The 16,710-nt window shown below is 38.5% G+C and overlaps 1 protein-coding gene across 11 annotated transcripts in view; it reads left to right on the top strand.

The window, feature by feature from the left end:
- Positions 1 to 16,710, top strand: part of hig (hikaru genki) — a 121,102-nt gene that overhangs the window by 67,961 nt on the left and 36,431 nt on the right. For all 11 annotated transcript variants that reach the window (XM_067775166.1, XM_067775168.1, XM_067775158.1 and 8 more), the window contains exons 3-4: positions 4,434 to 5,669; positions 16,009 to 16,233. In XM_067775166.1, the coding sequence (XP_067631267.1) occupies positions 4,434 to 5,669; positions 16,009 to 16,233 (1,461 nt within the window). The remainder of the gene's footprint in view (positions 1 to 4,433; positions 5,670 to 16,008; positions 16,234 to 16,710) is intronic.

Below are 16,710 nucleotides of genomic sequence, written 5' to 3'. Positions count from 1 at the left end.
CTGTAGGGATTTTGGGATTCTGCTGGCCACCTGTGGATTGCTCCTCCATAGCTGCGCCTCGAGTCAACTCAGCAAATGTTGGGCGGACACCACGTGTTGCAGGGTAGCAAGATCTTTCTGGCCGAAAGTGGATGGCAGGAGGTCTGCTGAAATAATTGGGTTCACTAAGGCTCACCTATCAATGGTCATTGGGGTATTAACAGGGCACTGTCCCATGGGTATCCATGCGGTACGTCTCAATATAATGGAAACTCCATCCTGCTGCAGCTGTGATGAGGTAGAATCACCAAATCACTTTATGCTTGATTGCCTAGCTTTTGCCAGAACTAGGCGAAAGTACTTCGATCGCGACTCACTTGGATCTCTCGAGGATTTATCCAAAGTTGAGACCGGTATCATTCGGAACTTTATCGTTGCTACCCAACGATTATCTAAGTAGCTAGATATAAGTCACCGTTATTTTTGGTGTATGTGGTATCACAACGGACCTTCGTGTTGTCCAAGTGAGCTATCCTTGTCAGGGCAGCTACCACCTAACCTAACCTAACTGTGTCAAAAGCTTGTGATAAGTATAACGCCACGATTACTGTCTATGCTGCGGTTCTCGGTTCAATCCGCAATTTATTTGAGTGTTAGGGGCATTTATCGCGGTGGCCGAGGAAACTCACCTAAGGCCAGGATTCACAGGCCATTAGCACAGGTAATGGCTTCAGGGTACAGCGTCTCCAGTGTGGCGTAGCAATTTTTAAAAAATTCTTATTTTTAGTGCAATTGAAGGACTAAACTGGTGAATGAATATAATATAGAAAAAACTTTTCAATATATCTACTATATGCATCTACTATTTATGTATGGATGCATCGAGGCTTTACTCTTTGATTTGTTGTAACTCCAATTCAAAAGATTACAGCGTGCCTAATATTTATAAAATCAAAATTAAATATATAAATATTTATGACAACATTGTATTTATTGTGCAATATTTTCCGCACAACAGCAACCCATATCAAAATGTACAATAACAAAAGTGCAATTAATAGAAGTACCAACGATTAGCTTTGAGAACACATGCTGAAATGCTCAAAAGTACACCATTTAGTTCGACGGCCAAACCACTTGAGGAACTTGGCTAAGAGCCATTGTATTTATTTTGTATTTTTGTTGCCGGCACAAGTTGTATGAAAATACAACAATAGATGTAAATTGAACTAAAATACATATAAGTATAATAGCGGAATGTGAAAGCTATGAAAATTAGGTTAAGTGCCATCAGCCAATGTAACAAAATGACAAAGTGGAGAGTTGGGTGGATGTTTGAAAGAAGCAGCAGTGTTGATAGAAAGGATATGCAAGTTTATGAAACAATTAAATCTGCGCACAAGTGTGCAAGTCTAAAAAAATTGGATAGTTAATTTAAGACAGCTAGCATAGGATAAGAAGTTATGAAGAGTTCTAAGGCTATCTTGAAATCATATATTTTCAATTTCCAAGAGAAATATTGGATTTCTGATATATGCCGATAAAATCGATATTCCCGAGATGAGCGGGAGATAGTGGCCATAGATTTAATACCAATAAACGAGATCAACGCTTTTTGAAAATGAACTGTTACGTCTTTTTCAAAAAACAAAAAAAAAATTGTTATTTTCTAGACTGAATATTTTTGATAAATTATTGACACCCTGTGGTCCAAATTTCATCTTTCCGAAACCTCTGGCGTGACGTTCCACTGCTCACAAATTGTTCGAAGCTCTGTATGACCCATATATAAAAGACCACTGCCCGCTTCTCAATAATGGTAAGATATTTACTTATTATCATTGGCCAGGGTTTATGTTTTCATGATCGAAATAACTTTGTTAGTCAAAGGTTGTAAGACCCACGCATGATCTTCACCATTTTACATTTTTGGGTTCATGCCTTTTCCGCTAGGTTAATCATGTGCAACTGACGCCTTCTCTTAATCTCGCTAATTTAATTGGGACGTCTATGGAGTAAGCTTCAAGGAATGCCCCCCTTTTAATTTAAGCTAGTTCGTCCGCGTATTCATTCCCATCTATGCCCAAATCCGCTGGGACCCAATATAGATGCATGCTTCACCCTATTCCAATTCTTTTCAGGGATTCCTAAACACTTTTAGATGCTGTGCTATGCGAGATTATTGCCTTAATTGATGCTGGGCTGTGAGTAGAAAAGTTGAGGCGGCTGCAGTTTAAGCTTTTTTTTGTTTATTCCAGTGTTTCTACTGCCTTGATTATGGCTACTACTTCCGCCTGAAAAACGCTACCGAGATCTGGCAGCTTGTAGGATCTGTTTATTTGCGGATCCGCACAGTATACCGCAGATCCTTGATAGGTAGGTAGGTGAAATGGCTGCGACCCTGATTGCCCAAGTAAATATTAATAGCCGTTTTGATGCCATGTAACTCGTCTAAAACCTACGGAATGTTACGGTAAATGTAATACAACTAGCCAGAGTTGTTGATTAAATTAAGGATATTCGGGATTGCTATCATAGATAAACCTCTGAGGTCTTCTAGAAACGGGGTTCCAAGGAACCTTAGACGGGCTCTAGCTAGAGCCGGGCATTTACACATAAAGTGTTCTACTGTCTCCCTGGCATTTGGATCTTTACATCTTCTGCAGTAGTCGTTATACGGAATGCCAATCTTTTCCGCATGCGTACCTACTGCCCAATGACCGGTGCAGACTGCTATCAGCTTGCGTGTGTTGGCCCTGGATTTGTTAAGAAGACTTCTCGTCCGAATACCGCAGACCCTACTCCTTTCACTACTTTGCAACCATCGGTATACACATGTATTGCCGAGTCCGCCATTTGGGCAACCTTGCGCCAACCTTGCGCCAACCATGCAAATCTATTGCAGCTCTAAGAGCCCATTCGAAACGCTGATAGAGAATCAGGTAGTCTATTCGTCCTGTAATTGATGGCGCCATACTATTATAGTCTTATGGTCTGCGCTCAAGGTGCCCTGAGGCAATAACCCTCGTTGCAGTTGTTTACGCTATGTTTTTTGCACCAGGTGTAATCAATCGTTCTCAATCAGAAATCACGATTTAGGAATAACTCTTCCCAGTGGGTGTGAGCAAATTCATCCAAATCTGTTTACATTTATAATATAAACTAGCCATGCTTTACTGCCGCTGAAAACCGTTTTCAGAAATTTTAGTTTTTAGAAAGGCTCTTTATTTTAGTTGTTACTTATAATAAATACTTACATTCCTCACTTTCCCTCCTCTTTTCTTGTCCGTTTACCCAATTCCCTCCGTTTTTAAATATATCTTTTTCTTTCGCTCCCCACTTTTCTTACTCTCTTTCCTCTCTCTCGCCCCTTCATCTTCCTCGCCTTCTCCCTCTTTCCTTTCTTTCACTCTTCCTTCTCCCATCCAACTGGTTCCACCTCTGCCTTTTCCTGTTCCTATCCTCGTCGTCTATAACCTTTCAATATACTTTTCCATTCACCTCTCTTTCCACATCCTGCTTAATTAATCACCCCCTCTATCTCTTTACCCCACCAACCATAAATATACATTTTTTAAAAAGACCGATCCCTCTCCCAAGCACCGCACCTTAAGGAACTTTTATTCCAACAGGTTCATTTCCCGGGGAAAAAGGCTTCTTAAAAAAACCTAGGGTACCGAAGTATCAACTTGCAAGCGAACCAAATTGAAAGCGAATAATACTTTTTTCATATACTTCCCGGAAAAAATATTGTCCTTTAGAATCTAGGTATGAAGTATGAGCTTTCTAGCAAATCGGTAGTGCACCGAAATTCCCAAAAATCCATATTGATGAATTTCGAAATGTCTACACACTTTGCGATCTGGAGCACCGTCCGTAAATATTCCTTGCTGAGCGTTACGAGAAGTTTGTTGCCGGCCGTTTGCATAGAGACAATTTAATGGAACGTTTTTTTATAAATATTATAATTAATATTGAAGAATAAGAAAATAATAAATGCAAGGCGCAATAGCCTCCGAAGAGATTTTAGGCCGAACTTCTTCTCCAGTTGCGTCGTGCTCCTTTTAAATTTTCCTACAAACTTGCGGGACGGGACCTACATGTTATTACGCCTACTCTGAACGGCATCTGCAAGGCAGATAAGAGAGAATAAGTTTTTCGTGGCAGATATACACCCGGAGTGTTTTCCGAGGGGCGACCTCGGTTAGAAAAACTTTTGCTTGAAGGAAGCTAGGGCTTTTAATTCTATACAAAACAAAGATGAAATTCAAACAAGGTGATAAGAACCACATTATGAGGATCAATAAATAAGATTAAACAGGATTAATATTGAGTATGTGTTTGAAGTGAAAAGACTACACATTTTTTCTTATTCGTTTCTATTTGTTTTATATATCGAAATGTTTAACTAATTATCATCGTATTTTCCTTCTTTGTTTTCCTTTTCCATACAGATGCTTCCCCCGGCTGTAAGGCGCCTGATATACGTTTCACTGTCATTCGACCGGAAACCACAACTGAACAACCATATGCAAAATTCGAAACAACACAAATTTATTTACCCGAAGATGTCACCACATCCGATGCAGAGGATGTCGAACGGATAAATATCGATTTGACCGCCCGTCAACCTGGCATCAACGACAATAAGATGAGCGCTATCGTTAATCCCTACCAAGTCGATCTGGCTGACCAGCACGACCTGGCAGGGATGCACGGTATTGGTGATGATGACACACTCGTCGCCATTGACGACGAGGAGGACGACGCGGCCGACACTGAAGATGATGGTACACGCAAACGTAAACAAAATGGTAAAATGAATAAGAAACGTCGTGCGGGTGGGGGACGCCGTCGACGTATAGAAAATGAAAATGGACAAACACGTGGTCGTGGTAGTCGATATAAACGCCAAGTCATACATCATGATCCCGAAGCATCGTCCGATATAGATAAGTGGGGTGGTAGCAAGTTAGCCGCAGACGGAGATGTTTATTATGTACACATCGATGATATACTCAAATCGGGTACACCCAATGCCGAGCTACGTTTTAAGTTGCATAAATTGAAACGAAAGAAGAATACAGCAAATAACTTCACATGCACTGATGATAGCAGCAGCAGCAACAACAACAAAGAGCAATGCAAACAATCTTTAGCTAAAAAGAAGAAGAAGAAAGCTACTGTCAGCGACTTAACTAAACCGATTGTGGTAAATGACAAGCAGACCAGGCACCAGCAAACCAAAGACACACTACAGCAAAAAAAGCATCATCGTCGACGCGGTGACAGTCATGAGGATAAACGAATTGGTAGTGAAAAGCGAAAACGCGAAGAAGATTTGAATTTAAGTCCACGATATCGACGTGATGTTAATGGCGTATTGATGAGGACAGCAAATTTGAATAACTCAGCTAAAGAAAATGATTTCGAAGTGACAGTGAATGCGGCGGAATATACTAGCGACTTGAATGCGTCCACAACAATTGGACGACACAGTAATAGCAAAAACTATTTGAATGATGAGCAGCTGCCGGGCGATGACGATGTGCCGGCGGTGTATGGCAATGAAACGGAAGCGGATGCGCTGCAGCGCGTCAAACGCAAGTCCGGCAAGACAACCGGCGCATTGAGTCGTCCCAAGGGCGGCGGAGATTCTAGCTCGAAGACGACAAGTCGCAAGGATAAGGGTGAGTATTTATATCATTTTAAGCTTTTAAATATATGGAAAACATAGAAGGACCCACTAAAATTAGGGTTGGGTAAATGTGCAGATTATCAGTATCGAAATAGGATACCCATTACCATTTGTCACACATTCAACCTCTAACTAAAGGGAACTGCCAACTGTTTTTGTTGTTGTAGCGATAAATACACTACCCTGAGGGTTTGGGGAGTGTTATCGATGCTGATTATCCTTTGCCGGATCTAGTTACGATACGTTCTGGTAACAAGCACAATTAAGGTACACCAACACGACCATATGACCACATTGAACCTTCTAGGACATCCCGCCCCCCACCTAGTACAATGAGGAACTTGGGGTCCCCATAGGCTCGCCTGCTAAAGTAACAGGATTCGCCACGAGCCCATGACGTTGACAATTGCGTTGAAGATCTGCGCTTCACATATTAAATTTTAAGCTACTGAGACCGTCTGTTCGGGCATCTGGTCCTAAGATTAACTCAATATTTTATAACGACGATAAAGATGAGCAGAGAGAGATAATGGCGCCGAAAAATAGCGAGGAAGGCGAGTGGTCTGCAGACCCGGAGTATGAAATGGAGATGAGGGGAGATATTTAGAGCGTGGGATAGAGAGAGCACTCGCACAATACTACGAAGCGAGCGCTTAGCATGCTACAATGGAAGTAGCATTTCGCTAAAAGGACATTTGCTACGAGTAATCCTCGGTATCGCAACCGGATTGAAGGGGAAGAGCTCGGGAGGGAAAAAGAGGCAGCAATCGGCTGAGGGAGGCAAGCATGCATGCAATACGGCCCGCTTCCCAATCTCCACATAAACCAGTAGGCGGAGTATATGTTAGACACAAAATACCCCAAAATCTCGAAATGATGTCCTTGGACTTGGGCAGTGTTTATCTGCGGCTCAGGAGGAGAAGTCATGAAATGAGCGGATTAAGAAGACGTGGGCGTAACGGCGTAGCGGTTGAGAGGAGACAAAAACTTCAACCGTATGGCGAGTTATATTGTAATGTTGTAAATACGATGCAGAGAGGAAATGAAAGACACAGAGACAGTGTAAGTGAACAGTTTCTCTCGATTTGCACTTGGTTACAAATATTTGCACTTAACGCAGGTGCCGCAACTGGCTTTGGCGCCATCAACTGTCTTCACCATTACCCACCCGCTTTTCTTGTTACCTTGAAACTGCCGCCCATAATCCTATGAGTTAGTACTCTTCGTTCTGTTTGTGTATGTGTCTGACTCGAATTATACCAGTAAATTAATATGTATTCCTTAGTAAAAGAAGTATGCCTTTTACTCGACTTTGGATTAGCTGAGTGCTGTCACAACCTTTGACGAAATCCATCTTACAAGATAAATGAATCCAATATAGTAAAGATGCATTGAGCAAACCCTTCCTGATTCATCAGCGTTAATCCCTTATCCTGGCATCCTGCCACATTGATTACAACATTAGCTACCATCATAAGAGAGCAAAAGGATAAGGGATGAAGAAACGTTCAAAGGCAGGTCGCTAGTTGAAGTGGAGCCCAAATTTGGTTATGTTAAAATAAAAAGTAGACACCAGGCGCCATATACTTCCGAGGATGTTTAAGCTGAGCTTCTCTTCCAAATTGCGTCGTGCAACGTTTTAATTTTTCCTGCAGTTTAACGGCGCGGGACTTATATGATTTATGCCGACTTCGAACGTCATCGGTAAGGCATATGAGTTTTCGCTGAGAAGCCTTTCATGGCAGAAATACACTGGTAGTGTTTGCCAAACCACTGCCAAGAGACGACCCAATTAGAAAATTTATTTCTAACGAAAAAAAACGTGTTTTAATGTTGCTTTTCCCTGGCCTTGAACCAGGGACCTTTGATGAGGTAGGAGAGCACGTGGTTAAAAAATTCACACATAGCCAAACGTGTTAGTTCTCCTACATATGCTCAGCATAGGAGGAGCAATGTGGAGGAAGGTGAAGCCTCTAGAGACTCTAGAGCAAAATACTAGTCCTAATATGAAAAGTTTTAGACAGGAACCTAAATAATAGTGCAAAGTACCAGTAAAAGAAATCTGGTAAATGACACGAATCGGTATTATAAATACAATATTGCGATGCCTAGATTGATTTCCAAGTCACTAGCTAGCTACAAAGAGCGCAAAAAGAGCAGCAAAGCTCCGACGATCAAGTTAAGACCTGCACCGACTCTTATCACACTAAGAAGAGAGGACTGTAGGCTCATAGTGGGTATTCTGCCTGAACACTGCATTTTGGGATCACACGCTTTCAAAGGCCTCGGCAGTGGTAGTAGCTGTAGGAAGTGCGAGTTGCAGGAGGAAATGATCGAGCATGTACTGTGTTCGTATTCTGCGCTCGCTAGTCTAAGACTTCAGCTATCAGATCTAGAAGCAACAAGTAGACTAGATCTTAGGAAGCTGCGTGTATTTTTCAAGAGGGTGGAGGTTTTTGATAATAAAGGCAATAATTTTTGATAGGTGCATTCAGTTTGGTTGTTGAATTGAGTTCAGGGGGTCGTATCGTCACTTACACAATCACGGATCGAAAACTATTTTCACTCAACCGATAAATATCCAACTATATATAAAATTGTGACACATTTTAAATCTACTAAGTACGTGTTATGACTAGTTAACTTACTTACTCACTTACTTAATTGGCACTTAACCGTTTAAACGGTTATGGCCGTCCAACAAGGCGCGCCAGTCGCTCCTTCTCTCTGCTAACCGGCGCCAATTGGTCACACCAAGGGAGTTTAAATTGTTTTCCACCTGATCCTCCCAGCGGAGTGGGGGCCGTCCTCTACCTCTGATTCCATAGACGGGCTCCGATAAAAACACTTTCTTGACCGGAGCGTCATCTTTCATTCGCATAACATGGCCTAGCCAGCGCAGCCGCTGCGTTTTAATTCACTGACTAGTTAACATATGGTATTAATCCGATACACCATTGGGTAGATATTGTGATTTTAAAAACGGATCGTATAACACGATACGGCCCCAGACTTATATTTGGATTTATCTGGCTCAAATCGTGGTTGTTGCATTAACATGCAAAATTGTTTATCTGGGTCAGAATCTTTGCGATCGGATGATGTTTTTTCTTTAAACTAACCAAATATATCCCATCAGCCTTGGTGTGATAGTAGCGTGCTCCGCCTACCACACCGAAGATAATGGGGTCACGCCCCGGGAAAAGCAACATCCAAAATTTTAGAAACAAGTTGTTTTCACTTAGAAGAACATATTTTTAAAAGGGGTCGCCCCTCGGCAGTGTTTGGGAAGCACTCCGAGTGTATTTCTGCCATGAAAAGCTCTCAGTGAAAGCTCATCTGCCTTGTAGATACCATTCGGGTTCGGCACAAAACAAGTAGGCCTGTCCCACCACTTTGTAGGCTGACAGACGCTACTTTTCCATTTATATAAAGACAGTCTTTAACATTTATTTTATCATATTTTCATTAATATATTTTCTACTTCATTACGCTTAATCCTAATACCTTTATTTTCTTGTCGCTATCCATTTTGTTGTACTTATACTTCATGGTCTCTGTTTGACACTTTGTGAGTGGCTCATTAAAATTTGTCTGACACTTTTGATACAAAAATATAATTGAAAAGGCAAACCTTCTTGATTATAACCATCTGTGTATCATTTTAATCAAACTACAACAATAGTAGATATTTTTCTTAGAGATGGGAAAGGGGTAAACACCCGAATGGTAAATTCCCGGTAAATTAGTTATATATGTATGTAAAAATATTTTTTTTTTAAAATATGGGAAACAAACATACAAATTCAATCCAAAATGTAGCCGATTTGTAATATATTGGTGGGTAGTTATCCATAGCGCTTTTCGTTAACCGATTATGCATACCGTTGCCCAAATTTTAGTTAACTCAGCAAAAAATTTAAGTCAAAAAAAGAATCAGAAGAAATATCTAAATTGGAGCGTTTACAGTAGGTATGAGCTCATTTGGAAGGCCGAAACCAATGCATTTCCCTTCTTGCAATGGTCGTCCTATAGGAGCATATTAACGTATATCATTTGAGCCTAAATAACAGTCCGACATGAGTCTTAAACGGCTTTTAAACAGCTCTACTCTACTGGAACTCCTTCCGGCGTCATTTACAACTCTAATAAATTCTGATGACGTATATGACACCTATTTATTAGGCATAGTCAGCGCTTATTGGGGGCAGATATAGTTCTACGCACCAGGACCGAGCGCGTCAGCTTTGCGTTCACATTAAAAATGTCGAGAAGCGTCCATGAGCTGAAAAACGTCGATGATTATACAAAAAAACCAGTAAGGAAGATTAAGTTCGGTTGTAACCGAACATTACATACTCAGCTGAGAGCTTTGGAGACAAAATAAGGGAAAATCACCATTTAGCAAAATTAACCTAGGGTAACCCTGGAATGTGTTTGTATGACATTGGTTTCAAATGGAAGGTATTAAAGAGTATTTTAAAAGGGAGTGCGCCATAGTTATTTATATATGTAATACCACGAACAGTATTCCTGCTAAGATTCCAAGGGCTTTAGATTTCGCCCTGCAGAACTTTGTCGTTTTCTTCTACTTAATATGGTAGGTGTCACACCCATTTCACAAAGTTTTTTCTAAAGTTATATTTTGCGTCAACAAACGAATCCAATTACCATGTTTCATCTCTTTTTTCATATTTGGTATAGAATTATGGAATTTTTTTCATTTTTCGTAATTTTCGATATCGAAAAAGTGGGCGTGGTCATAGTCGGTTTTCGGCCATTTTTTATACCAATTCAAAGTGAGTTCAGATAAGTACGTGAACTAAGTTTAGTAAAGATATATCGATTTTTGCTCAAGTTATCGTGTTAATGGCCGAGCGGAAGGCGTGGCTTCAACCGATTTCGCCCATTTTCACAGAAAACAGTTGTCGTCATAGAATATATGTCCCTACCAAATTTCACAAGGATTGGTAAATTTTAGTTCGACTTATGGCATTAAAAGTATTCTAGACGAATTAAATAAAAAAGGGCGGAGCCACGCCCATTTTGAAATTTTGTTTTTTTTATATTTGGTTGCACCATATCATTACTGGAGTTGAATGTTGGCATAATTTACTTATATACTGTAAAGATTTTAAATTTTTTGTTAAAATTTGACTTAAATAAAAAAATTTGTAAAAGTGGGCGTGTTCGTCAACCGATTTTGCTAATTTTTATTTAGCGCACATATAGCAATAGGAGCAACGTGCCTGCCAAATTTCATCATGATACCTTCAACGACTGCCAAATTACAGTTTGCAAAACTTTTAAATTACCTTCTTTTAAAAGTGGGCGGTGCCACGCCCATTATCCAAAAATTTACTTATTTTCTGTTTTGCGTCATAAGGTCAACGCACCTACCAAGTTTCATCGCTTTACCCGTCTTTGGTAATGAATTATTGCACTTTTTCGGTTTTTCGATATCGAAAAAGTGGGCGTGGTTGTAGTCCGATTTCGTTCATTTTAAATAGCGATCTGAGATGAGCGCCCAGGAACCTACATACCAAATTTCATCAAGATACCTCAAAATTTACTCAAGTTATCGTGTTTACAGACGGACGGACGAACGGACATGGCTAAATGAATCTTTTTTTCACCCAGATCATTTTGATATATAGAAGTCTATGTCTATCTCGATTAGTTTATGCCGTTACGGATTACCGTTATACGAACAAAGTTAATATACTCTGTGAGCTCTGATCAGCTGAGTATAAAAAAGAATAGCAAGGGTAAATATGTGTATCCTATAAACATTCTCAAAGCGCTTACAGTTCTGGAGTTCAATATGGGTTCGAAATATGTGAAAAATATCAGCTGCAAAAATCACCTAAGAGTCTTTTATGAATCCAATTTGATGAAATTATGAACAAACGAAAAATATTAAAATTACTAAATAGACAGCAGCGGAATAAAAACTCAGAAATTTTTCTGCGACAATTTATTTTTAATAAAAATATAATTAAACTAATACTAATTTCATTTCTATGTTATCCTCATGGGAATTTTATCACTACAATTTTGCCTCCTATATTTTCTGCTTCATATATGTGTCAAAAATTCTTCCTAAAAACCCGGAAGTAGTGTCATTAAAAAATTCAAAATTAACAGTATATGAGGCCAATAAGGCTCATAAATGATATCGTAATGACGTCTGTATAAGATTTATGTTAGAGGCAAAATATGAGCGTACTAAAAGTCATATAGGAATCACTTCAGGCTCCTAAATGAGTTCATTACTAGTGCAAACTATCCGAAGTTTGAACTCCTTTCATACTAATTGTCCACTCCGAGTGTTTACTGGGTTGTTTGTTAAAAATCAAAACGAAATTTTTTTAGTTTCAAATGACATATAAATTTAATTGGTGAATTGTAATTCCAAACAGCCTCGATTCAAATGATTTTTAAATATACAAAAAAAGATACATGAAAGGAATATACAGGGTTTTTTCCTGGTATTTACCTATAAAAAATAATAATAATAAATGTAAGGCGCGATAACCTCCGAAGAGGTTTTAGGCCGAGCTTATCTTCCAATTTGCGTCGTGCTCCTTTTTAATTTTTCCTACAAATTGGCGGGACGGGACCTATTTGTTTTATGCCGACTCCGAACGGCATCTGCGAGGCAGATGAGTTTTCACTGAGAGCGTTTCATGGCAGAAATACACTCGGAGTGCTTGCCAAACACTGGCGAGGGGCGACCCCGCTTAGAAAAATTTCTTTTAATTGAAAAACCTTATTTCTAAAATTTTGATGTTGCTTTGCCCGGAGTGTGAACCCAGGGCATTCGGTGTGGTAGACGGAGCACGCTACCATCACACCACGGTGGCCACCTTTACCTATAAAAATGGTAAATACCCGGTACAATCTCATCTCTAATTTTTCTTGTTATTTTATTATTCATAATTAATTTTCTTCTGTGAGTGTGGGTGGGGAAATTCATAAAAATAAAATTTATTATTCTTTTAATTCATTTGCGTTTTCAGCGCCGAGCTTTATTGAGGAAGGGTCATCCACTGATGAACAAGATTTTCCTTATTTCCCATTTGCTCCAACATGAAATATGCTATGTAGTTAATGAATAGAAATGGTGCCTTTTGTTTCTTAAGTAGCCAAATTATGTCATAATTTTTTATGAAATCTTTTAGAAGTGCATACTTAAAATGCTGAGTGCAATTTTTTGGCGCTTCCTTTTAAAGGGAGAAGGAAACTCGTTCATAATGACATTCATAGACGGAAGTCAGTTTTTTGTCAGCCACAGAGATAATGTCCACAATTAGTTAATGTAGGTAACTCTAAAGCAGAGATTGTCATTTCATGGCACAATTGTGCAGATTCGAATCACATGGATTGCTTTCATGAAAATTAAATGATATATTAACTTTGTCACGAATCTCAAAATTGTGAGTCCTTAAAAGAAAAGAGATAGACCCCCCAATAATCAGGATGAAGAGCTGAGTTGATTTAGCCACGTACGTCTGTCTGCTTGCATGCAAACTAGTCCCTCAATTTTTGAGATATCTTGATAAAATTTGGTGAGTGGGTATATTTAGATATCTGATTAGACATTTGTGGGAACCGGCCGGATCGGACCACTATAGCATATATCCCCCATAAACCGATTTTTCAGAAAAGAGGATTTTTGTCATATCGTTCGCAATTTATCAGATTGAAGCTTCAACCTTCACCATGTGCTTTCGTATATAGCAAATATTGTTGTCTGAAAAATTCGAAGAGATCGGTGGTACATATAGCATATGTCCCCTAAAATTACAGCCCCATTTTAACACCTAGAGGCTTTAAACTTCACCGAATGCTTACGTATAGAGAATTCATTGTTGTCTGAAAAAATTTTATAAATGGGTAGTATATATAATATACATATGTCCCATACAACTGATTGTTCAGATAACACATTTTTCGTTATTTTTGCCCCATTTTAACAGCTAGAAGCTTCAAATTTCACCAAATGCTTACGTATATAGCATACATTCTTCTCTAAAAAAAATCATAGAGATCGTTCGGATATATGGTATGTATCCCATAGAACCGATTGTTCAGATAAGAAACTTTTCGTAATTTCTGCCCCATTTTACAATGACTAAACCACTGCCACTACGATCATTATACTCTTACTAACACATAGCTATAAAAACATACCTTTTATAGAACTTGAAATACTTCAGCTACGGAAAGAAGTTTAGTTAGTCTGCTGTAGTCTTGGCCAAGTAATAAAACTGAATAGTTTTTTTAATATTTTGTTGGCTACAAATTTAAGGCCAAAAAGTCACCTTCATGCTCATAACCTTCCTTAGTAATATTATAATATTAAATAATCTCGAACGGATCTCGGTTGTGGCTTCTTGAGAAACTTTCCATTGAGCTACAAACTTAATACCTCACACGTAGTGTAGAATCCGATGACAAAGGCATTGTATAAATATATACAATAACCTTTACATTTCCCGGGCTTTGAACCCTGAATCTTTGGTGTGGTAGGCGAACGTTCTACCGTCACACCACTGCAGTCAAGTGCTTTAAATAAGGGCAACAATTTCAATAGGTGCCGCTCGGGGCGACATGTTAAGAAATTACGCACTAAACGAGGGAGTTGTTAAAGGTACAAAATTGCAACCTAATAAGTTCTGAGAACCAAGACCATGCAAGAGACGGAGATAAAAATCACACTAGGTCAAGATTATAAAAAAATCATACGAGATTTAAAATTTTATTCAACTTCCTGGAAAGTTGTTAGAAGAAATTTTAAACATTTTCCAGAGGTCCAAGGCTCTACAATACCTATTGCAAAAAGTTTCGCTAGGAGGTATTGAAAAATAGTATCTGTTTAGATCAGTCAACTTTTAAACGACTTCCTATTTAGCTAAAATCTTGAGAGCTTCACACATAGCTGAGAGCACTGGTCGAAATAACTAAAAAGTGCATACGAGGCTAAGAATCACGCGATCGGCTTTTAAGTAGCTTCCCTGGAAGCTGCAGACCACCTGAAATTTAAAAGCTATTCCAGATGCCAAATGGAGTAAAAAACCTATTGAAAAAAGTTTCGCTAGGGGAAGCCCGGATCGATATATTTAGATAGATTGTACGGAAGTGGGAAAAAATAAGATCAACTTTTAAGAGACTTGCTTCTGAGACTTGAAACTTCACACACAGTTCAAAGCAATGCAACAAAAAGGGGGATAGATAAATACATTTAAACACTTCCTTTCCGAAGCGTCTTTTAGATTTCATAAAAATAAATGCTCACACTTTACATTGAGAAAAATCTAAAACACCTTAACAAAAAAAATTTGAAAAATCAATGCGAACTTTGAGAAACCTATAACTTGTACTTTGTGAGACTAAAATAGATGGGCTACAAAGCCGCATACTCAAAAACTGTCAGAGGCCTCAAAATAAAAAGTTCTCAATTTTGTAAAATTTTCAGAATTTTCGAAAACGTTTTTGAGATTGTTTTCATGTTGGGCCAAATATATACTTTATGCTTTCTTTAATGGAGCTTAACGGCCGAGAAATAAGAAGGCAATTTCCTTTTTCCCTTCTACGCGTTTCGACGATCTCAGAGAGTATTATTAAATTAAATAAATTTTATATTTTCATTTTAACACAGTACGAGCATACATACTTTGAGTACAAAGATAGGTGCAGATCTAGCAAGTGATCATTAATATTGTGGCGAATGTTGACATCACTAGGCTGTTAGTAAAGAATCACGAAACAACAAAAACCACACTTGTGTACATGAACACGTCAATCATCATTTACACACATACATGCATGGAAGGCGACGAGAAGTGAGATATATCATATCACACACACACACATGTAGTCATCAGCCGAAGTAGTTACTCACACATACACGCGCATATAGCTCAATTACCAAGCATGAAGTACAACTGTTCGCGAAATTACTAGACCTCAGGAGAAATGGGTGACCGAGGGAACCGAGAGTATAATAGCAACGCAAGCTGAGTAAGGTGCATAATAATCGGAATTTCCTTAAATTGGTTACAATATGTGTGCCCGTACTGTGTTTAAATAAAGGGAAAATGCACTCGAAAATAAAATTTATTTAGTTCTTTAGTATGATTTGCTATATTTTAGTTACAAAATTCAAAGAATTTTTTTCATAAAGAAATCGAAAGTAAAAAAAGAAATTTGATGAATTTCGGAAAAAAATTTCCAATCCTTTTTTTTCTCTTCTGTATAATATTTCAACATACCGTTTCATTTAAACATTTTTTCTCACATTAACACATTCTCTATTTTATTGACAGGTATTTACGACGAAGAAGGTGGCTACTCACCCGTACATCCCGATGAAACTGAAGAAGACGAGGAAGAAGAAGAAGAGGAAGAAGTCGATATTCAACAACAATTCACTGAAGTGTCGGAAATACGTTTTCCAGGTGAAATAGGACCATTGGGTGATCGAAGATTATGCAAAATACGTTGTGTTAAAGGGAAATGGGTGGGACCGCTGTGCGCCACCAACGAGGAGGGTAAGTGGTAAAAGAAAAAAAGAACGGATATTTGAACAAAATATATGTATAAAGCAACAAACTATCAAATTATGCATAGAAAAAAAGGAACATCAAGAAAATAAAAATATACGAAAACAAAAGTTTATACCACAAACATACAAATCATTAAGCAATACAAAAGTATTCAAGCACAAAAAAAAAATCAAAAATATAACATTTGCATCAAATAAAAATAAAATACAACAAAAAAATGCAACCACAAACATACATACACACATAAGAACGCATAGAAAAAATGAAAACCCAAACGGAAAACTAGCATAAGTTACATTACAAAAAAAAAATTTTAAAAAGTATTGCTTGCATAATAATTTAAGTATTGAAAAATGCATTTAAATATTATACGTGCACGCACATGAATACATAAATCTGTACACACCCTGCCAAAAATGCGATTAGTCTAGGATGAGTCTTTGTATGCGTTGAACTGTTCCC

Source organism: Eurosta solidaginis, chromosome 3, assembly GCF_040869045.1.
Source record: "Eurosta solidaginis isolate ZX-2024a chromosome 3, ASM4086904v1, whole genome shotgun sequence".
NCBI lineage: Eukaryota > Metazoa > Arthropoda > Insecta > Diptera > Tephritidae > Eurosta > Eurosta solidaginis.
Note: the sequence above shows the minus strand (reverse complement) of the source record. Positions and strands in the feature narration are given on the sequence as shown.